This window comes from Poecilia reticulata, chromosome 20 (assembly GCF_904066995.2).
Source record: "Poecilia reticulata chromosome 20, P_reticulata-male-v2, whole genome shotgun sequence".
Lineage (NCBI taxonomy): Eukaryota > Metazoa > Chordata > Actinopteri > Cyprinodontiformes > Poeciliidae > Poecilia > Poecilia reticulata.
The window spans coordinates 14,647,817-14,671,298 of record NC_088849.1 but is presented as its reverse complement, the minus strand read 5'-3'; the positions used below and the strand labels follow the sequence as shown (position 1 = coordinate 14,671,298).

The 23,482-nt window shown below is 38.8% G+C and overlaps 2 protein-coding genes across 4 annotated transcripts in view; both read left to right on the top strand.

Annotated features, from left to right (window-relative positions):
• Positions 1-19,533, top strand: part of prex2 (phosphatidylinositol-3,4,5-trisphosphate-dependent Rac exchange factor 2) — a 97,142-nt gene extending 77,609 nt beyond the window's left edge. For both annotated transcript variants that reach the window (XM_008396340.3, XM_008396341.3), the window contains 5 exons: positions 8,163-8,229; positions 8,420-8,610; positions 13,345-13,447; positions 16,736-16,803; positions 17,618-19,533. In XM_008396340.3, the coding sequence (XP_008394562.1) occupies positions 8,163-8,229; positions 8,420-8,610; positions 13,345-13,447; positions 16,736-16,803; positions 17,618-17,663 (475 nt within the window). In that variant the 3' untranslated portion in view covers positions 17,664-19,533. The remainder of the gene's footprint in view (positions 1-8,162; positions 8,230-8,419; positions 8,611-13,344; positions 13,448-16,735; positions 16,804-17,617) is intronic.
• A 167-nt stretch (positions 19,534-19,700) lies between these two features.
• Positions 19,701-23,482, top strand: part of c20h8orf34 (chromosome 20 C8orf34 homolog) — an 88,797-nt gene continuing 85,015 nt past the window's right edge. Inside the window, exon 1 of one of the 2 annotated variants that reach the window (XM_081601943.1) lies at positions 19,701-20,638. In XM_081601943.1, the coding sequence (XP_081458069.1) occupies positions 20,570-20,638 (69 nt within the window). In that variant the 5' untranslated portion in view covers positions 19,701-20,569. The remainder of the gene's footprint in view (positions 20,639-23,482) is intronic. The other variant, XM_081601942.1, reaches the window with a different exon arrangement.

Genomic DNA, 23,482 nt, shown 5'->3' with positions numbered 1-23,482 from the left:
TGACAAAAAATTTTTTATTGAGTTGACAGCCAAGGCCCCAGCAGTAACACACAGTGAATGTGTCTAAGAAGACACAGGCAAGTGTTGTGGGTGAGCCTAAAGGCTGCTAGGTAAGGAGGCAGTCAAGCTGTGTGACACAGTATAGTTAGTTTCAGCTGAATCTGCCGAAGCTCACAGTTTGAGTTGTTCGTTTACTCTGGGCTCTCCAAACTCTTTCAGATTACACTCGTTGCAAATGTTTTACAGTAGGAGGATTTTACGCACTGAGCAAAAGACTTGATTTCAGCGCTAACGCTAAATCCTAATGAAACATCAAGTCATCACTTGGTTTAGACAAATAGAAACTATCTGGTCTAAAAGTGCTCCAACGTTAGAGTTAAAAATCATAAAGTCCACGAAAAGGACCATGCAAAAATAAAGTTAGTGCCAATTGATTCAGCAAGCTTTTTTTTGTTTTTTGCTTGTGATATTGCAAGTAATAAGATGTCAAAATGTGTGAGGATATAATTTGTACTTTTGCTTGAGATCCAAAACTTGGGAGGAAAGTGTTAAATATAGCAAGATATTATTTGTAATGTAGGCTGGAAACATACTTTTTATCTAAAAGGTTATTAGATACTGAAAGTGAAGGACACGCTGTGCACTGTTTTCTTGGTGTCACCAGAGACAAATGACGTTTTTTTTATTTTATTTTTTTTTAAGTAAATTGGCCATTTGTTCAACATGAATCAAATTTCCAAACTGAACTTCTCACTCATTCAGCAGCAGCTCCTCTGTGACAGAGTTGGTACGTAATAGAGACTGTGAGAGGATACATTTCTAACTCATTTACAAAACAGTAAAACATTGATCAAAACACAAACACATTTCTTGGATTAATATATCATTTGTCAAAATTATGTCAGGTAGTTCTAAATCTATCAGATTTAGTCTACAAATCATGAACTGTTTACACGTGGTTTTTAATGCATTTTCATTTAAAATCTTCATCCGTTCTATAAGCACACCCTCCTTTTTCTAAGCAAAGAAATGTGTAAGGGTTTCCTGGTGTGGTTGTAGACCAAAAGAGTCCAAAGGCCCATTTAGTAAATTGGAATAGCATCAAAAAGTTTATTTATTTCAGTAACTCAGTACACTTAGTCAAAGACATTACATAGACTAATTACACACAGACTAATGTTTTCAGGGCTTGTTAATTATGATGAAACAGAACTTCTCAACATTTATTCAACACAAAACTGTGGGCTTAAGGAAAAGTATGTTTGATGTCTTCTTAAAAGTTACTACTTTTAGTTTTAATCGGACAAACAGTCTCATGGGAATTCATATCCTAATTTATTGAACATGACCGTATATTTATAAAGTTTGAGGAGGAGCATATAAATACAATTTTTGTAAAACTCTTTGCTGCAATTGCAGCTTCAGAGACTGAATTCATTTCATGATTTGTAGACTATTTCACTTTAACTCTGGCAGTATGTTTAAAAAACAGGAAAGCTTTGTATATTGTTACACTTCACAGTTATGCAAATTGTGTAGTGTTGGACTATCATGAAACATAAAATATTAAATTTGGTGAAAAAGTTTAAGTTGAGTGAATACCTTTCCTAGACAATTATATTTTTGTGGGTTATTTCCAGTATTCAGGTTTTTTAAAATTACATTTCACATGCAGAGTTGCACTTGCTAATGTCTAAACTATATTTTTAGTTTTGCATCTGTTGTTCTGGTGACATAAGTGATGCCACAAGGAATTCATGGAAAACCAACAGGCAAGATGTTGTGCTCCCACCCCGAAAGTATATTTGTTTAAATGTGGTAGAATCAATATGCTCCCTTGGTTTCCAGCAATTAGTGGTTTCTCTGTATGTAACATCACCAGTAGTTTTTTTGTTTTTTTTTTGCCAGCCCCCATTCGTCTTACAGCTGACCGCAGACCAGGCCGTGATCTCACTTCACTCTCCGACCTCAGGCACCTCGTTATCGTTTGAGCCGAGCCACTGCAGTGTTGGGCTAAACCGACACTCTGGGTCAGCGCCAGAAGGCGTCTGACAGACAGATGCATCGCTGAACTGAATGAACTGCAGGGCAATGTTTAAGGTTTTCATGCTGCCGTACCAAATGCCGTCATGCCTCAGATTCACATGTGCATTTCAGACCCTTGAAGGACAGTTATTTAGAAGCAGAGTTGAAAGTTTTATTTAAGCGGAGTAAATAAGACGGAGCTACTAATATAAAGCAGCATTTTTCTAAAATCTACTTGGACCGGAATCTGTTGTCATCTGGAGTACAGCATTTTTCTCAACGTCCCTTCAGAGTGGCATGGGAAATCTAAAACACTAAAGCATAGCTGTATGCATGTTCTGTCTTTTGGAATAATTGAGGATATCTCAGTTGAAAGATGGGGATCATGGAGGGTTTGCAGGCAAAATGGAAAAAACTGGACTGTCTTTGAATGCTTTAGTCAGAGAGGGAGGAGGTGGATATCTGCAGGCTTGTTATTTCATCACATTTTTCTTTTATTGACGGGACTTTTCAGGAGGGCATTTGGTTTTCACCTAACATGCTCCCTTGTTATCGATTTTAGGACAGGAAAGAAGATGAAGATCACTGCGTATTGTGTATCGGTGAACTGAAAATGCAGTGTAATAATGGCTGTAAACAAGCAAGTGTTGCCTGACACATAGTGCCGCTCTACAGAAAACCTAAAGCCGGCCCTGCAGCCACAACTCAATACACTGTTGATTATCGGGATAAAATATGTTTCAGTGGATGTCTTGGCTAGTTTGAAGCCCCTTTCCTTCCCCCCAATATGTATTAAATAGAAAAATAAAACCCTGAAATATATTGAATAATAAAATACAACACAGCCTGATAAATGTGTGTAATGATGGGATGGTGGCTGAAAGATGAGCAATAAACTTGGAGCTCTGTCCAGGTGGTAATATATATTATTATTACTACAGGCTGTTTAATTTTATGCTGCGTTCTCTTTCCCACAGCACAACACAGCCCGCAAGTCATTTGTGTTCAGTCTTCGCATGCACTGCTGTGTTGTATTTTACAATTAAGTACTTGGATTCTAATTGCAGGTTAGACTTGTTTCTGTTGATATTCCTGTTAGTGAAATGCAAGGGTACATTTCCCTCTTTCAAATTCCTTCAGTTTTTTTGGAGGTTTATTTCACATGTTTTTTTTTATCTTGAACTTATTTCTTAAGGGAATCGCCTGTGAATCAGCCTGGCTCTATGTGGAAATATAATTTTTCTCTAAACCTAATAACTGTTTGTGCCATCCTTGTTCGGCGTTGACTGCCATCAGGTCTTTCAGATAAGTGATGAACACATTGCCGTAGAGGACTTTTGGCTCAGTCCTTTTAAAAATGCACGACTAGTAGTAGCAGCTGAGTAAACATAATATTTCTATTTCCATCTAAGTCTTTACAACATACCCATTCAGACACTACTTTGTAAAAAAAATAAATAAATAAACCAACGGACCTGGGCACCCAACTCAAAAGTCTTCTTAAAATGTTGCGGAGCCGAACTTAAAATTTGTAGTTCTGCCGTATAGCTGCGTTCATCCTGAACCATTACTACAAATGAGCAAAACTAGTGCCGTTTTTTTTTCTCTTCCCTGGAGCAACACTGCAGTAAAAAACTGATGTCTGCTGTTAAATTTTAAACATTTTATAAGAGTTATTCCCAGGAATAAAAAAATAAAAAATAAAAAATCAGGTTTGTTGAACTTCAACTGGAACCTTAGTTTTGTTCTCTTTTAAAACACTGTAAAAAAAAAAAAATTATGTGTTTGAACAAACACACACCAGATGGTTTATTTAATATTTACTGGAACTGATAAAATGTGTCTTACTAAATGTCTTGTCTTTGACAAAACAAAATGGAGCTGTTATAAACAGTTTTCCTCCCTGTTGAAAAGGCGGGAGTCTTTGGCTGGCAAAGAGTGTCCCAGTTTACTTACATTCACAGGAAGGTGGTGAGGCTTTGTTCTGCTTCAGCTAGTCTGCACTGAACCTCTGTTTATAAAGCCTGGAGGGCTGAGCCGCTTCCATTTATCACTTCGTTTTAAATCTATCGCTGCTTGGTTATAATGATTAAAGCTCTGTACTTTGTTATACTTTGCACTCTAATGAAAGACCTAGATTCGTCTGATTAGAAAACCCCTCTGAGACGGACAAGCAAGGTAATCTAAAGCGTTTTACAGGAATATTAAGCAAATGACATAAAGAAAATGTCATTTAAAACAAGACATAGATTTAAAAAAAAAAATAGAGACACAATTCTGCCTCAGATTTAAATGTAAAATATGTTTAAATGCACATCTGGAAGCAAATAGAGCTGAGACATCATAAAATCATGTTTGACCTTTACAGGAAAGCTGCAGTAAACAGTAATGTTTTCAGCCCGTTTTGTGGAGGGCATTTCAGTCCTAACTTAAACAACATTTTTCCAAATTGAGGAGTAAAAATCTAGATGCTGCCTGCTGTTAAGTTCCTCTTCCTGGCAAGACAAATTAAATAGGTTTCCGAATACCTGAGAGATCCAGATAGTTCTTATCTGACAAGAAATACCAACATATATTTAGGCCATTCAGTCCCTTAAAAACCAAAAGCAATGTTTGAAAATCAATCTTTGCGGCCATGACAGTGATTTCTCTCCTGGTGTTGATCAGGATTCTGGGAGTATCATTTAGGATGGGCTACAGCTGCCTGATTGTTTTAATGGACACCAACACAGTAATCCAACTTGCTGAAATTAAAATCATGAATCTGTTGTCCTGTGTGTACTGATTTGATAGTAAACCTGTTCTCTTTGGCAGTTGTTTTAAGATGTAAGACAGTAATTTGATAAGATTCATGACAACACCTAGGTTTCTTCATAGTGGTTTCTGCCTTACGGAGTCTTCTTCAATGCTTATTTACAACTTAGCATTGTTAGGCCATAAAACCAATGATTTCTGTCCTATCTGCACCAAGTTTGTCCCTGTGATATTATAGAAACTAATTTCTCAACCGTAATGGATGGACTGTGGTCAGATGTGGTGACAGAAATATAAAGTTGTGTATCTTCAGCATATGTATGGTAAGAGACGTTGTGATTGGAGCCTTGATGAACTTCATGTCATTTTTGTTTGCTCAGATTTGGAATTGCCAAATGATGCAAAGTATTAGATACATATCTGTCTCATTGTATATACTTTCACAATGCTGTAGGATAAACCAGTATATGCTAGATTTATTTTTTTTTTTCTGAGCTAAAGTTGACCTACACATAGTTATACACACGCCTGCATTAATGAGTTTGCAGCTTTTCCTCCTCCTGGTGTCAGTGCAGCAGCATCACTGTGGGGCGTCTTAAGGCTCCTGGAAGCCCTCATTAGCTCCTAGGTTGCTTTCCCACACACGCCAGGGGATTTGTGTGGGGGAATTTAATAACAGTGAGTGTCATTCATCATGGCCTTGTGAGTGATTTACATGGACTTTTTTTTTTTACACCTCTGTGGGGTCATACATTTACAGAAATATAATAAATTATAGATAATTTAGCCCTTTCCCGGCGTTCAAGTGAAAGTGAAACCACTCAAAAATATGCAAATTTTAAACTGTTTTTATACCTCATTGGATTTTTAGGGATCATTAATTTTTTTTCCCTTCACTTCTTGAGTCAACAGTGTGCTTGGGAATACATCCATTCCCGCGCTACTCCTTTGAACACGTCTGCCTCTTTTCTTCTTTCTGCACAGCAGCTGACTGCGTTTGCCCCTGTGCTTTGAAGGGCCTCCGGTGGCCTATTGTCACAAAGCAAGAAGAAACAAAGTGAATTGAGTTCTCATTTCCCCAATAAAACAAACCAGCTACATGCAGAGCAGGTCATCTTTGGCTTGCAGCCAAAGTCTCCATTAGAGCCTCATGGAAACCCTTTGGCTCTGCTTAAGTGTGTGGTCAGGGATGTTGCAGTTATATTGCTGGATGAGCTACAGGCAGACTTTACCTATGGCTGTCTTGATTTCCACTAAAAGCAAAAATAGAAAAAAGGAGTTGCTCACATAACAGCATCGACCATAACAGCAAGATCAAAAGCAGTTCATGTGTTTTTGTCGCACAGTGGCTTCCCCGTGTTTGCTGTGTTCCTTACATGGTTTGTGGCAAACTGCAAATAGGACTTCATATGGCTTTATTTCATGGATGTTGTTTTTCTTTATGCTCCTTTAATCAAAGCCAGATTTGTGAAGTGCATAACTTAAAGTGTCGACAGATTCTTCAACGTGTGTTGCTGATGTCTGCATCTCCTGCAGAGTTAAGCGTGAAACTCACAACTTCTTTCCTGCTCCTTAACAGTTAAAGTCAGAGGAACAGCAACCTTCTGAAACCAAAAAGACTTTTTTTTTTTGCTCTCCCCCCTACTAAGTGCGTTTGCCTAGAGTGCCAAAGCCTGCGTGACTCTAAAAATAAAATAAAAAACAAAATAAAGCATTTGGACCCTTAGGATTTAATGCATTGGTTTGCCACAAAGCATTGTCTAATATAAGCAAGTATTCTCTGCCTGTGTGCAAGGTTTGATTCTCAACAAATGGGATCTTTTCCTTCTCTGTCTGCCCATTTCCTATCATATTTCTGTAAAACAAAAAGGCCATTACATCTGCATAAAAATTGCAGAAGGCTGAAGATTTCAAAAGTCCAGAACAGCCTAAACGCCAGTACATTTTAAGAACATGTTTAAGACGGATAAGAAAGTTGGTTTAGATTGTGGCTGTTTTTAGACGACACAACAACAAATCAAAACCTTGTTTTGCCTCTTAGTTCTATTTAAAGTGTCTGTTCATATTGTGGCTGTATATTCTACACCTTGACACTTTGTAACCTCCACTCTAATGTGTCTTTTGAGTGATAAGCCCATCTTGAACCAATTACAAGTGCTCTTAGCGGAACCAAAAACCAAGCTCTGCTAGTTGTCGGTTTCTGCAGCACGCTACAAGGTTAATGCATAATTTGGCAGTTAAGGTTTAAATACCTGGAAAGCTGCTCATAAGTGAATGCGTAACATTAATCATCAGCAACTCCGGAGCAGATATGTAGGGATGCTAAGATAAATTAGCTCTCTTCTGGGGATCATGCCTCATTAGTCAAACAAATGATTTTGTAGACTCCTTATTGTGCTGTATTCTTATTTTGTCGACTGCTGGCTAAAAGTATATTTCCAACTTTAAAAGCTTTTTGAAGAAGTATTTTATGTTTATCTGAATTAAGTATAATTTCAAATCACGTGGATCATCGCTGTAAGAGAATCCTGAACTGTCTTTTGAAAGGCAGCTTCACATTGAATGCCTCAATTTCTCTTTGAATCACCACTTTACAGCAGAACCAATGCAGATGAATGAGATCTGCTTCATTTAATCTTGTAAACAGTTTCTGTTTCTCAGTTTCTGTTCCAGTCTCGCCTTTAAAACTCTATCCCCCCCACCCTCCCTTTTTATATATGTGGTTGCACAAATGTGTTACAGAGGCTGCGTCTTATCCTTTACCGCAAGGACTAATGGAGTAGATTGATGATTTTATTACAAAGGCTTTAATGTGGTGTAATAGACCTATATTTAGCACAGTGTCTGAATGCTGAGATCCGATGCAGATACAGACTGCTGAGTTTGCACGAGTAGCAATCAACCTCAGATGGACTCATTGCGGCAGACTGCACAGCATCTGTATGCAGCCACTGGTACAGTGCTGCCTCCAGTGGACGAAGAGGGAAACAGCACAATTTGTTCTGTGCTCCATGAATGAGTGAAGCGATGGCACTTGGATCGACTCCCAGGACAAGAGATGCTTAGTCTGTGTTTCTGCTTTGCCGTGCCCAAGTTACTCTAATGATTGATAGTCAGACGCTGGTCCTCCATAAAAAGCAGCTGGCCTACTTTTTTCCAGTGAGGAGGCTTGTTATACTGATGATCTAATGATGCAGAGAAACACTGACTGAAGATAGTAAACAATATATATATATATATATATATATATATATATATAAAGCTTGGACTTTGATTTTTAAACAAATTTAACCTCAGTATTCTGTCATATTTTGTGTCTCACTGCTCCACATAAGGGATTTTATCAATTGTAATTAAAAATGCATTCGCTCTCTCTCACTCAGGGCGTTTTTCCTAGATCAGTCCAACATACCGCCCAGCACTGCACCCAAAGCTGCCCTCATAGATAAGGTAATACATAACTTAATTTTGCATTATTGATATAATTTGTATATACAAACATACACTCAAACCCCGAGGATTACATTGTACTTATTGACCTGGGATGATTTGATAATTAAGACAATTTTCCCTTAAAACCTGCCTGGTTTGTGTTTTTCTTTGCTTACGTCTCATCCTCTGGGCTCCTGTTTCTGCCCAGTTAATGCGACCCCTAAACGCTCTGGAGGAGCTCTACCGTCTGATGGAGAGCTTTATAAGCTGCCGCCGCACCGCCGCCTGCCAGTTCACAGCCTGCGGGGCTTCTGGAGTAGGGCTGCTCACCGTCGCGTCGGAGCTCTGCTCGCGTCTGGGAGCCACCCACGTCGTTATGTGCAACAGCGGCGTTCATCGGTGAGTGCACTTTCCATATCTATCAGAGTGGCGCTGTCGCTGAGCCCCTCCTTCTGTTGCCCCACAACCAATTAAAATGCAGAAAGTTGTGTCAGATTCCGGGCTGGTATAAATGTACAAAGTGCATTGGCACAGCCTTCATTTTTGCCATTTTATATTACAGTTTCAAACCTGTTTATGTCTCAACTTGGTGCCCTTCTCTGCACGAGTTAACATCAGGTATTTTTGTTAATTGGGCTCTTTGTTTCTAAAATCAAATTAAGGACTTAAGCAGGCAGAGCGCTTTACACAGGAAGGAGACAGGTCAATTACTTCCCTTCCCGTTGAATTCTATATAAGGTTCACCTGCAGCCGAGGACCCCATTCATCAATGCATAAGGACAGAAATATCCTGATCGTTTGTCACTGCTGATCCCTAGTTGCTGCTTTCATCTTCGTCTCATACTCCTTCCCTCCGCACCGCCCACCAATCTCTCTGATGCCGTCTTTCCTCACCCTGTGACAGTTTCCATATCTGTTTGTCTCTTTCTCACACACCTGTGCATCCATGCATTTTGTGGGCCTGAGTGATGGCATGATTAAGTGCTGCAAAGGGACGCGCCCGCTCGCCTTAGCTCTATTGGAAAGTTTCAATGAGTCCCGCTACTTTATTAACCCACAAGCTGCATATATCACTGTGTGTTTTCTGTGTAAATTACACATGCTTCCCACAACTCACCCCGGCAGGCAGTCAAAGTGCACCATAACATAACAGGTGACAAGTCCCGTAATACTTAGGGTTATTTGTGTACCGGCTTCTTGCGTACAAACAGCTTCGCTGCCTGAGGCTGCGGAGTGAAGAGTGTTGGAGTGAGAATCAAAGCTGGGCCTTTTTATAGAACCAGATTACTACTAATACACAAATGAATCCCACTGCGTTGAGTTTAAATTACATGCAATCAGCGAGCAAACGGCAAACATTTTCAGCAACTGGAAAACCAATAAAACCAAGGCAGTTGATTAGTAGTGTGGAAATAGGTTCACCAATGTGACAGTCATCTCAGGCACCGTTGATTGGATTAGTTGGGCTGATGGATGAGTTTTAATAACAGCAGAAGTGGGATGGGTTGGGGTGGGGTCAACAGTCTCCAATTTGCAACGCGTCTCTCCCATTCAGTTCTCAAATTAAAACAATTTGAGAACTTTGTCTGATAGTTTTTTTTTTCTTTCAGCCACTTTTTCCAACAGTTATATCTGTTTGGTTAGGTCTCTAGTTGCCTGAAGCAAGTAGTGGTAGTTTTGCTAAGATTGTTTGAATGGTGAACATTTTGTTAACCACAGTCTTGAAGTCTCGTCACAGACACTTTGTAGCGTAATCTGAGACAAAAATACACTTTGATCTAAAACAGTCGTGTCCAAAGAATGTTGCCATGAGTTAGCTGAAATGGAGCAGGAACACATCTAAGGTCTTTGTGGAATGAAGTTGGACACCTCTGATCTACTGTATTACAGAAGAAAAGCGTCTTTAGATGATGTGATGCTGAAACCATCATGTTTCATTGTGGCAGTGCTTTTCCAGCTCTTTTTTTGTTTTCCAATCTAACACTCAGTCAAAAAATGTATCTATCTAATTCTTACCTTGCAAGAGCACCTTTATGGACAGGTTTGATACGGGTTTGTAACAAATTGCAAACAGAACTTTTTATGTTTCTTTTCACAAAAGCTTTCTTCTTCTATTCCCTAAACCGCAGAATTGTGCAGTGAACTTAGGTGGACTTTCATTGACTGAACAGTATGTGTGCTGCCCAATGCTTGGGATTCAGTTTTATACCCTAGCCCTGCCTTAGCTTTTCTACAACTTTGTCCTTTACCTGTGTTAAGGATGTTCCTTGATGCTGTTTGTTCATTTCTGTTCTGAACAGATTCACTGGTTTTATACCACATTTAGAGGGTATTTGTACTGGATTTTATTTTGATGCATCAGACAAAAGGGAACTGAGTAGAATTGTTTATTTCAGACATTTATTTGTAAAAAGAAATCGAAAGTCTTGTATCATTTCATTTACACTTTACAATCATGCACCACTATTTGTTTTTCTTTTATATAAAATTCCAATAAAACACACTAAAGTTAGATTTACCCCTATGCTTGTGCTTTTATTCCTTTGTGTTCTTTGCATTTTCTCTATTTTTTCCTTCTTTTTGTCAGTCTCATATATTTCTTTGTATTTAACCGAATGGGGAGTTTGTACTCCACTCTGGGTGTAAATGGGATGTGTTGGAACGACATAAAACAGATGGATATAAATCATCTCCCACTATCTCACCAGCCCTAATGAACCTGGAAATTGTGTAGCTTCACACTCGCACACATACGCACGCACGCGTGTGCACACACACACACAGATTTTGAGCATTTCCTTCATCCTGCTCCAGCTGACAAGATATTTAAAGATCCTCTCTGGGTGTCTCCCCCTCCTCTTTGTCAGTTTGCTGAAGCTCGAAATGGGAGCTTGAAATATTTTAGGGTTTGAACTGCAAGAGGACATCTTTCGCACCTCTTTACCATGATATAACTCGGCACATTCTCTAGATGATTGTTGGGTTCATTACTTTTATCGCAGCGTGTCAGGCCTGTCATAAAGTTTTGCGAATGAAATCCGAGGGGACCTTTTAAATCTTGATCTGATTGACTTCACGTAATGACTTCTGCCAGCAATTACTCCCCTGTTTCACATCTGCTTGTTTTTTTCCCCCCTTCTCAGTTAGCACTAAATCCGACCATGAGCGTAAGAGATAATAAACAAACATCTCAGATTTCTTAATAACTCCATGGTGGTTGTTATTGAATGAAAGGGAACCTTGCAGCGTAGGAGCTTTGGACACTTTAATTTGGAGTGAAAAGACTGGATCAATACGTTAGTGCTTCTTGTTATCAAAGAAAGGTCAGCTGAGCAGCCTTGACACTTGTCACTGACTCTCTAAGGATTTATCCATGTGCTGCATTGTGAGGGTGTGTGTGTGTGCATGTCTGTGTGTGCTAAGGTGAAGAAGAGAAAACTGTGTCTACACACATTGTGGAAAAAAAGTACTTGGTGTAAGATGAAATATTTTCAGATGTAATAAACAATCCCTGTTACCTGTACAAATAGTCATAATTTTTTGTCATAAATTATGATATATATAATAAAATGGAGAACATAGGGGGTAAGTATTAAAACTACAGAGAAAAGGAGATGCCAAAAGATATAATAACCCAAGCAAATAGCCAGCTATGTTTAGAAAGCAATTCAGCTTATTATCAGCTGTTTTACTTATTATTGATTATCTATAAAATAGTTTTTCATTGCAAAGTTGTTTGACTGGAAGCATAAAAAGATAAGTAAAAGTACAGAGCTTTGACTTGTGGTGTTTGGAAATGACCAATATTATATTTTGTTATATATATAAAAATTTTTTTTTGTAAAACATAATTTAATTGGTTATGAAGGCATTTCTAAACTGTTGAATGATTGGATGATTTCCAACAGAGGAGTCACAAAGAATAATCACTCTGACTGGAATCACTTAAGAAAGACTTGAAATTAGCAGGCATAATTTTTCCATGAGCACAATAAGTAATTCACTCAACTGCAGTGGCATGTGTGCATACACTATACACAAGACTCCACTGTTGAAGAAAACGTTTGCTCCAAAAGATTTGGGCAAGCCAAAGAAACCTTGGTAGAATGCCAGTAAATTACAGCAAAGTTTAAATTTACCCATATATTGCTCAATAAATTGCTTGACTTAAATCCAATTGAAGATATATGAAGAAATAAACAGGAGGGCACCCACAGCTCAAATTTGGAGGAAGAATATTAGGCAATTGTTGAGCAATGCATCTTAAAGTTGTCTCAATTTCATTTACCCCCTAATTTGTTTTGATTTGCTTGTTTTTGTGGAATAACATGGTTTTCACCAACGTCTAGTGTGAATTTCATGTCAAAGACAGATGCACTCTGGAAAAAAAACATCATTGTGTTCCACACTTACTTAATATTTTCTCATCTGTATGACTGAATACAAAATGTGCTCCAGCTAATGAATCACAGAGTCATGTCACTCCTTCCACACACATCACATGCTTATGGGAATCGCTGCCAAAGGAGACGTACTGACTTGTCCTTGGACCCTGCTCCTTTTTGCTGCAATGAGCATCAATCTTGATGAGCCTCTTCAGGTGCGCACAGTAAACCTCTAGTTTCAGTATCCTACCTCCGTTCGTTCTAATAAAACCCCAAACCTCAAATGATCTGAAGCTGCTTGTTTCCTGGCTGTGACTAACCCATGTGAGGAGATGAGCAAACGCCAAGCAGGAGGAGCAAAATGGTAATGACGGCTTGCAAGAAAAGGGACCGAAATGTGCTCATGCAAATGTGATGTTTTTGGAATGAATTTCAACAGAAAATTAACATATTGTGTTCATATCAAGCTCAGACTTAGGCAGGCATTGGATTTTTGGCTTTGTTTGAGTCGATGTCAGTGAAATGTCTTTGTTTGCTGAGAGAGCCTGTTTAGAAAGTGAATCATTATGACTGTTCCCTGTGAACAGAAAACAAACATATTGCAACATTTCAATGTGCAGCTGTCTTTTTCATTCATGTTTTATCACTTTTTGGATAAAAAATTTTATACTGGCTGGAAATTTTGTGTAACTGGACTCGTTGACATTAATTCATAAAGTCTGCCCTTATATTCTTGTCTGACCAACAGCTGCACTCTGAGTGTCACACTGGAGCAGGCCATCCTGTTGGCTCGAAACCATGGCCTTCCCCCTCGATGCATCATGCAGGCCACTGATGTCATGAGGAAGCAGGTAAGATAGTCATTAACATCCTTCAGAAAGAGTATAGGGTACTGTTCAGCTACTTTGGCAAAGACTGTAATGCTTATGGAAAGTTGAGTGGAAGGAAAGAACTTTGGTAGGAAACAGATGCAGAATACATAACTGCAGCCTTTGGAGGCTTGTGAAGTAAAGCTGATTCAAGAGTTCTACAAATATCACAAAATTCATGTTGCTTCAGTGTGAGGTTTTCCCAGTAAGTGGTGATTAGAGGAGTCATGTTAGGAGGACTGAAACTGAATAGAACATCTAATCTGAGAATAATGAACCAAACCAACGCAAGCAAAGCAGAAAAAGTTGAGGGTCACTATTAAAGTAACTTGGATGTTCACACATTGCATCGATCCAGTCATTCATACAAAAGAGATCTCTATGAAATGCATCTTCTGTACAATACATGTATGTACATTTTACCATGTTTGTATTTAAAAATGTCATATTAATGTCTGCCTGTCGAGCTCAAATCACCCAAATTAATAGGTTTAAATTAACAAAAACCACTAAGACGTTTAATGTAAATAACACATATTTTTCTACAAGTCTGAGGACCTTCCAGCTTTATTTAAACTAATTCCATATTAACTTGCAAAACATTCGTCCAGCCTTTTGATGAATAAATAAGCCAAATTTTATTTAGCCAGAATCCGTTTTGCCTCAAAGAATATACCTATAAAAGATTGGCAGGTTACGGTCCCTGTCTTTTCCTTTAAAACATGTATCCACTATTACTGCTTTCGTTTAAAAAAAAATAAAAAAGTAAAGCCAAAGCTAAAATAGTTTTATTTTTTAAAAAAAGTCTCAGGCTTCAATCCTGGAGACTTGTTTGCATGTCTGTTTCAGGTCAAAGATGGAAATTCTCTCTCTTTTTAAGCACATAGAGATTTTCACTCCATAAAGCCTTCAGCCGTGACCAAATCCTGGCCTGCAGCTCAGAGTCTTTTTTTTAAGTTTTGTCTGGATGGTTATGTAGTTGCTTGAAATGGAGTCAAGAAGCTGAGATTTTATAGGACTTAAGACATTTAGATTCTGGTCCTGGAAAATGGGATTTCAACTAGGAGTGCACAACACGTCATTGTGTCATTCTGTCATTCTGTTTTAAATAAATTGTTGTTTAAAATTTTCAAGACTTTTTAGTTAAAATAGTTAGCCGAGAGATACTAATTCTATTTTAAGTCAGTCTGTGTGTTTGTTTTTGTGCAAATCAAGGTTCAAAAACTGCCAAGACACCAGCTTGGAAGCATTTTCTTTATAAAAATGTTGTCCTCTGTGCCGTTATGAAGTAGTTTCCATAGTTTGCCTCAGAGGCAATGGCTATGGTTGTCCATTTTATGATGGTTAAGGTATGCACAAACATACTATAAATTGTCCTTCGGTGCGAGTCTGTGCATGCATGGTTGTTTGTCCTGTGCATCTATGTGATGGGGTGGCGACCTGTTCAGGATGTACCCTGCCTCTCACCATTGACCGCTAGAGATGGGTAGCTGCCCCAGGCGACCCTGCAAGTGTGGATGGATGGGTCCCCACATGTGACTATAGCCAAGAACATGTGTGTAGGTGGAACTGGGGGTGTTTATGTCCTCTATTTTGCTGCTGAGACACTGAGTTATGAAACTAAGTGCATAATTATATATAATCTTTTTTCCTCACTAAACAGTCACACTTACTCTCAAAAGGTTGTCAGCACATCAGATGAGGAAAATCCAATCTCGTTTGACATCTACTGTGTATGAATTGTGGACACTCTGGTTCCATAACAAACCATCTGTCAAAGTAAAATATATCTTCTAACATGTCTTATGGAAAATTGCAGTGTTTCTGTAGTTTAAATATTCAAATTCTAAAAACTGAGAAATATGCAAAAGTGTGGGTATTTTTTTTAATGATTTGGGTGTATGAAACTGAAAAGTCACAAAGTAATTTGCAGACACATAATGTACAAAATGAAGAGTATCCTTAACTCCCTACACAAGCAATGTCCTCCTAAAGCAACTCAACTCTTTTGGAGAAAACATCCAATACTGACATTTAGTGTAATCAAAATTACAATCAAAAAAATTACATTTCTTTACTGACCTTTATGGGGAGCTGTGTCCATCAGTTACGGCAGAGGACATCTCTGTCTGGAGGTCTGGGAATGGATGACTGTGATAGGAATCGAATAATTGCTGATGCTATCCTGTTGTCTGGACGTAACTCCGGGCTGACAGTCAGAGTTGTAATTGAGAGGTCAGCTAATGCACTTTTGGCCAGATACTCTCGCTCTACTAAAACTCTGACCTCCCTAAAGGGAGACTTGGAGAGTGTGTGTTTTTCTGCTTATACTCATGCAGCACACATGCAAAGAGGGAGTATCTGCAGGTGGAGGCGTTCTTCTCGTTACTATAAATTGAAAGTTGCTTCCTGCAACTCTGTAGGGATATATCTGCAGACTCTGCACATAGCCAGGAAACTACAGGGACCTTATAAAAAAAAAGGAGACATGCTCCTGACTGAGTGTAATAAAGCTCAAACAAAACACCACCACACACAGGAACCCTATTAATCTTCAAAATTCTTCATGACTTGTTTTTTTTTTTATCCCCACCAAGCCTTTTTTTCTTTTCCCTGTACTGTTTTGCTTTGATTGTAAGAAAGAACAACTGCACTGCCCACAGCAATCATTTCAAATCTTCAGTGTCCTCATTCACAGCATGACATTTACTTTCTGTCATACAATATTCATAGGATGCTGTTAAGCTTGGAATTTATATACTTTTCCTTGCTGTTCTGACAGTCAAGCCTGTAAGTAAGCAGCCTCACCAGGGAAAAAGCTTCTCACTTAAAAGAAACTAGACTAGTGCTAGTGATGTGCATTAGGCAAAGTGATGTCCATTAAAAGCTGCACTGCAAGCTCAACATGTTCTAACAATCTCTGGTTTTATATCTACTACCACAGATAGTAGCACAGATAGGGTTTTGCTTTGTTGAACAGCAAAAGCCGAAAGGAGCTTGTGCACCGATTAGCAGCTGAACTGGTAAAATATACAAGGGTGTGTAACTTTGTTGAAACTCCCGTTTATACAAATAATTTATTTCTGGAGATACAGCGCATAGAAATAGAGAAAAAAGGTATTTTTCAATAATTCAAAGCTGTGGGCTAACGCGTGTTCAACTTTCGGAGGGAACAGAATTCTTTAGTTTATTGTGAAGTTTTTTTTTTTATTTGATGTCAACACTAGTTGGTGATGCAATGAAACTTGGTGCATGTCTGTTTTCTTTCAGGGAGCGAGAGTTCAGAATTCTGCCAAAAATCTGGGAGTGAGAGATCGAACGCCATCATCGGTTCCAAGGTAAAAAAATATGTTCATCCATGCACCATTATGCCCATAAAAATCATCATTTTATATCCTTGATGTATCTGTTAAATGTGACTCAGATTAGAGTAGTGTCGGTACTGTGCAGACATGAACGTCCACAAAACCTAAATTACCCAATTATTCACTTTTCTTTGTTGCTCTATCATAAAAAAATAATTTAATTGATTTAATTTTTTTCCAAAATTTAAAATCCATCGTATAGACTTACAAATTACTCTTTGTGAGGGAAACAGTTTATCCCTGAAGCTGCCAGCTGTATACATTCAGTCGGAGGTGGGTACAATCATCAGCTCCTGCTTGAGTGTCTCAGCCATTTAGCTACAACAAACGCTATGGAGACAATCAGCCCTTTTGAACCTTTTAGTCAAAATTTATGAACACAGCTAAGTAGCAGTATGCTGGGTATTTTACATGTGTTTTCAAAGACCAAAATTGCTGCACCCTTTGTGCATTTCTGTCATATTTTCTTCAGTTGAGATGGTTTCCTGAAAACACAATTGTGCTTCATAAATCATTTGAACACTCCTGCTCAGATTGGCTCATCTTGTGATAATATGACATTAGTCCTAAGATGTAAAGCTGCTCAGGTGATTAATAAAACTACAGAGGATGACATTGGAATGCATGGGTCTGTGAAATGCTTTTAATCCCTGCAGCTGCTCGGCCCACAGACGTGAAACCAATCAGCAGATCGCCGCTTGCTCTTTTTGCTCGTGTTTGAACGCCGTACAGTGCTGCATGCTGAATGTAATGGTGTGTCACGTCCTATATGTGTTTCTCTGATCAGGTTGTACAAACTGTGCCAGCCTCCTCCCCCAGATGGAGATCCATAATGCAATGCATCGAAGAACATGCTGAAACATTCTGCAGGTTCAGCAATCAAACTTCTCCCTCTACCAGTTTGTTAATCTAGTTGAAGATAGTGCCTTGTATATGTCCACTCCAGCTGCCTACAATGTAAATAAAGTTTTAAATAGTATTTTAATGTTTTATATTGTGATTGTTGTACTTTATACAAACATTGTTTTTTTTTTTATGTATCGAAAAAGATATTGGATCTGAATGAGAAGGCAAAATGGGTCATAAATCCCATCATGTAACTGTTTCATATGTTTTTTTTCGCTGAAGATATTTTAATTTCATACTCGTTTGAATCACATAGTTACACTCCCATGCAAAAGTATTCTCAGCCCTTTAACTTCATCACTTTTCATCACATCAATGGATTGAGACAAACAGAAAGTAACAGAATTTTGGAAAGAAAATATACTTTTTAATGTTGATTTTTCCAAATAAAAATCTGACAAGTTCAGAGGGCAAATGCGTCGTAGAATGACATTTTACAGCAGTTAGAGCATTTTTGAAGTTTTTTGGTATGTTTTTGCCAGCTTTGCAGATCCAGAAGCTGAAATTCTAGCCCATTCTCTAATGCTAAAACGGTCAAGCTAAGTCGGATTGGATGGAGAGTGTCTGTTAACATCAGTTTAAGTTTTTCCAAAGATTCCCAATTTGATTTAGGACTGGGGTCATATGAACAAATGAATATGCTTCGATCCAAGCCTGTTCATTGAGGTCTCAGTGTTTTGGAAATATTTGCCATGTTTTCAAGTCTTTGCAGCATTAAGAGCCTTTCTTCTATTTATTCTTCTAGTTATTTTGTTTTCAGTTCCATCTGGGTTTTCTATTCCTGCTTGGGAAAATCACCCCAACCACATGCTGCTGCCTGCACCATTCACTGCCGTATTTAGTGATGTACTTATTAATGCTGTCTTTGCCTGACCTGACGGCTTAGGTAGAGGCCATGTCTTGGTGAGCTTATATTTCCGACATATTTTCATTTTTAGATTTGGAATTCAACGTTGAGCTTAAGATGTGGTTTTATCTCCTACTCTGCTTTCAGCTTGTGCACATTTTTCTAATTGCATGATGGTTTGGTTTAACTGGACTTTTTTTTTAGAGGCACCTGATTACAAAGGGTGAACAAAAATGCACTTTTTGCATTTTTATTTGTAATAAATGTAAAAAACTAAACAAAACATGCCTTTCACTTCACAATTCTTTTTCTTGTTGGTCCACCACAGAAAATAAAATATTAAGATTTATATTTGTAAAGTCACACTTTTTTTTATTTTATTTTAAACTTTTTCAAGGCACTGTTAAGAAGATGTTGATTAGAAGCATACGGTATGAAAAATGACATTCATTTTGCTTAAATCAGAACCTTATCTGTCCTGTTCTGTTCGTGTTATACTTGCTGCATCAGTTCTTTCTGAATTGCTTTAAAAAAAACTCCTTGTGTTGGTGACATGATGTTAAAATGCCTCGTCAGCTTAACCTGCTGACAGTGTTATTTTTGATGTTTCTTACTGAATTTCAAAGGGTGTTTGAGTTGCGTGCACATTAGGACTTGGCGAGACATCAGTATCTCCCAGTACTTGCAAATCAGAGTCTAAATGTTCATGCAACACATTAACAGCATTATGTTTTTCATACAGACAGTACTCAGGATAAAACCATCCGTCTTACTTTTAATTGGATGTAGCTCACTCCTATGCAAGCAAAAAGAGATGTTAAAAACCTATCAATAAGCTGTTATAGTGTTTCTATATTCAACTGTATGAGTAATATAAAAATAAAAATGGATTTTTATGTACATTTCATTCACACATTTGCAAATCTATTAAAGCCAATAACCACAACAGATATGTGTGTGTTTTTGTTCTTGTGGAAGAAGTATGACATGTATGAAGGCCTTAGTCTTCAACGCAGCCCAATGACCTCTGTTTCATGTCCTCCACCTGTCTGACAAATTTCTAATAAATTCCACTAGAGCCAGTTAAACCGTAAAAAAAAGGACTTAGGTTGTACATTGGATTGCATTTGCCTGCTATGTGAATGTGTCCTTAGAATTGAGTGCTACAGTGACCTTTTCTTCATTTAGACCAATGTCCAAGTGCTTAAGAGCTACTGTCCTGCTACCTTTAGGTGCATCTCTTGTCCAACACACCTGATGGCTAAATTCCCTCGTCAGCATATTTATGGAGGTCTATTAACTATCCATCCATTTGATTCAGATGCGGTAGAGGGGGGATTCAGGAAAAAGATGGACTTCCTGATTCAAGTTTTGAATGTATTTTCAACACAACAAAAAAAGTTAACCGAGATAGTGGGGTAAGATGATGACTCTTTACAACCTCACCATATATCCCTTGATTAAAAACAATCCAAACCATCCTTTAATAATCTAATATGGGTGCTTTAGTTTCTCTGTTTCTATGCTTTTGCGTGCAAATTGGACCGGTTGTTTCGTATAGCAACAATACGTTTATTGGCAAAACCGAAGCAGGTAGTATTAAGAGAGGCGGACAACGAAATGGGAGTGGCGGCGGCAACTCCAGCAGCCAGTGAGCGGAAGATTTGTAATCTGTCACAGAGCTGCGGAGCCGCTGGCTTCCTCAGAGGAGCCACCGACAAAGAGAGTCAGCGAGGCGACACGCAGGGGAAGGTCCCGGGCTGACTTTCCTCGCCTCTCCACGATGCTCGCCCGGTGTCAGCGCCGCCTTTTTAACGCAAATCCCGTCTGAACTTGCCTTATCCCAACCGGGAGGACAGTTCAATTTTCACAACCTCAGTTTTAGACGCCGAGACGGCTCTCCTGAAGGACGAATGACTCCACCGGCTCCCCTCTTGATTTCATTCTGCTAAAAGCTCCTGAGCGGGAGGCGACAACAGTTTCTTCATGGCGTCCCCGCAACAGTCAAGAATTCAGTCTTATCTGGAGAGGAATAAAATTGGACCCCTCTTTGAGGTGAGTGCACCAACTCTGAAGTTTATTGCCAGACACGTTTTAGGGCTGCTTTGCACCAAACATTTAATGTTATGCTGCTCCTGAACACAGATATCGTGTAATGTCACTTGATGAGAGCTGCTGTGGAATAAGGAACCGGGTCTCCTTCTCCCGCACCTCTCCGTGTAAGACGTCCCGCTGCACACCGGCAGTCAATTAAAGAACACTGCCGGCTGTGTTTACATCCACATCTCCTTCATTTTACCCCCTGTTACAGTGTCATGTATTTCAGAAGCCAGGGGCGGTCCAGAAAGTAATTTTTTTTTTTTTTTTTAAATGGGCGCCCAGATGGTGGCCACTGATAATTTTGGTGTAGCACACCTAAACCTAGGGCTCCTGTCATGTACACTGCCTTGCAAAAGTATCATGTCCTTTGAACTTTTCCACCATTTGTCACGTTATATCGTAGTTCAGTGTATTTTATTTTCATTTTATTTTGTGGAGTCAACACAATTGTGGAAAGAAAAAAAAAAGCTACAGGTTTATATTAAATATAAAGCCAGAAGTTGTGCATTGATATTCAGCTTTTCTTTGTCGCTACGTACAAGCATCATTTTTGCTGTAGTTTCAGCTGCTAGTTTTTTGGAGTACGTCTTCACCACTTCATCTGAAAATTTTTGTTAATTAAGCAAGATATTTTATGTGTGTTTTTTTAGGTCTGCACTGAACATATACTTTGATCTAAAACAATCTCTCATAGAATTAGCAACATTTTCTTACTGGCAAGTGAAACTCTACAGTCTATTTTTTTGACTTGCTCTTTTTCCACCACACATTAGGCCTTGCACATGGGCAACTCCACCCCACCTCTACCCCCAGTGAACATTTAAGTCTTATCTGACTGGAGCGCCTTCTTTCACATGCTGCGTGCCCTGCATAAAATGCAAGAATAAATCTTTTTTTTTTTCTTCCAATAATGGCATTCTTCTCACCATTCTGACCCCTAGGTGAAATTTGTGGATGTCCTGTCAGATGTATTCATCGGTCTTCATGTTGCTGATTATTCATTAATTTTCTCTAGAAATCCTTCGCAGAGCAGCTGGATTGATACCGAGGTTAAATCACACACAGGAAACTCTATTTACCGATTAGGTGACATTTCACAAACGTAAGGGCAGCTGCTCCATTTTATGTGTCAGTAAAGGGGTCTGAATATAAACGCATGCTACATTCTTTGGTTTCTTTCTTTAATTTGTTAATGAAGCAGGTGTTAATGTACAGGTGTGGTTACTGCTCCTAGAGCTACTTGGTTCAAAGCGGGGTTGCCTATGAGTGCTGACTTTGATTAGTCAGCCATAAGATCAGTTCTCATAAGGAGTTACCTGGGTGACATCTAAGCAAACCAGCAGTGGCTTAGACCACCTTTGCCTGCTGGATCATTTGCTGGCCTCATATCAGTTAATGGGCTGCATTACAGGAATCACTTGGACATGCAAATAGAGCGCTGACCTGTGCATGTTATTTTTATGTTAACCTAACTTTTTTTTTTTTTCCCCAATATGCCAATGTCTCATTTCTGTTCAACAGAACACACAAAGACGAACATGGTGTGCATTAAAATGAATCTCAAGAGCAGTAGGAAGGCTTTTTTATTTATTTATTTATTTATTTCAGCACTCTGGACAGAGACTCTTCCCTAATATGGAGTCCACCCAAGAGTGAGGACAGTAAGTCTGGAGCAGTCGATGAGGCTAAACTGCACAATGATAGGGCTCTGTGTGTGCTCTGCTTGTTTGTTTTTTCTCGCTCGGTGTTGCTCTTTCACCCGTCTCCCCCTGCTCCGTTGCTTTCTCGTGTTTGTGTTCGTTTTGAGCGCTGCTAAATTAGCTCTCCTTTATGTGACAATTCGAGACGATTAAAGCGAAGCGCAAAGGTGAAACCTCGCAATTGTGCCTCTGTGTGTGTGTGTGAGTTACAGTCTGTTTTTAACTTTCCAAACAGACTTTTCAGTCAGACCAACAAAGATATGGATCAAGCCTCTGTTGTTTATTTTAAAAGCCGCATTGTAGTGCCCAGATTTCCAGGGGAAACCGACAGCCGAGGTGAAGCAAAGGGAGGACGTTTGAAAAGTCTCCTGGGTCTTTTGCTCTACTCATGAGAAAATGATACAGTCGATGCCCCGCTGTTGCGCTTGAAAAACCTCGGCCCATTCTATTGTTGTCCCAAAGAAAATCCATTATCGTGCATTCAGCTATGGAGAAACATTTCTTGACTGGAAGAATCCAGGGGAGAACGGCGTTCCCCTTATAATGTTCTCTCATCAGATGCTGGGACTCGGTGCAGCAGAGGTAATGATGAAAAGGGGGGATGTTTAAGACAAAACAGGTTTGTCTGAAAATGTGGTAGATATTGAGAAAATACCATGTAGTTCTACACATTGCTGCAGTAATTTATGGGCCACAGTTTTGCCAGCAATTTTTCTTATTAATGTTTTTTAACATTTATGTTTTTCAAAACCAGATTTAGGTACGTCTTTTATCTAATGGGCATCTGAATGCACAAAGCTCTCTGAAACAAGGAGTCACTTATATCAGGATTCAAAGTTTATTGTCATTGTCAAAAAAGGCAACAGAATTGTGTTTGGAGTACAACACTTGGTGGTAGTAGATTTCCAAATAAAGTGCATAAGAGGTAAAAGTGACACAAGTGCTTACACACTTACGTCTTACAAAATATAAATACATAAAAACTCCCCAACCCCACTATAATAAATAAGTAGCACCGTTAATTAAATAACCTTAATGTAAACGTTATGTTTATGTTGCTAAGCATAGATGAAGGCTACGTATGGAGCTACAGCACTAA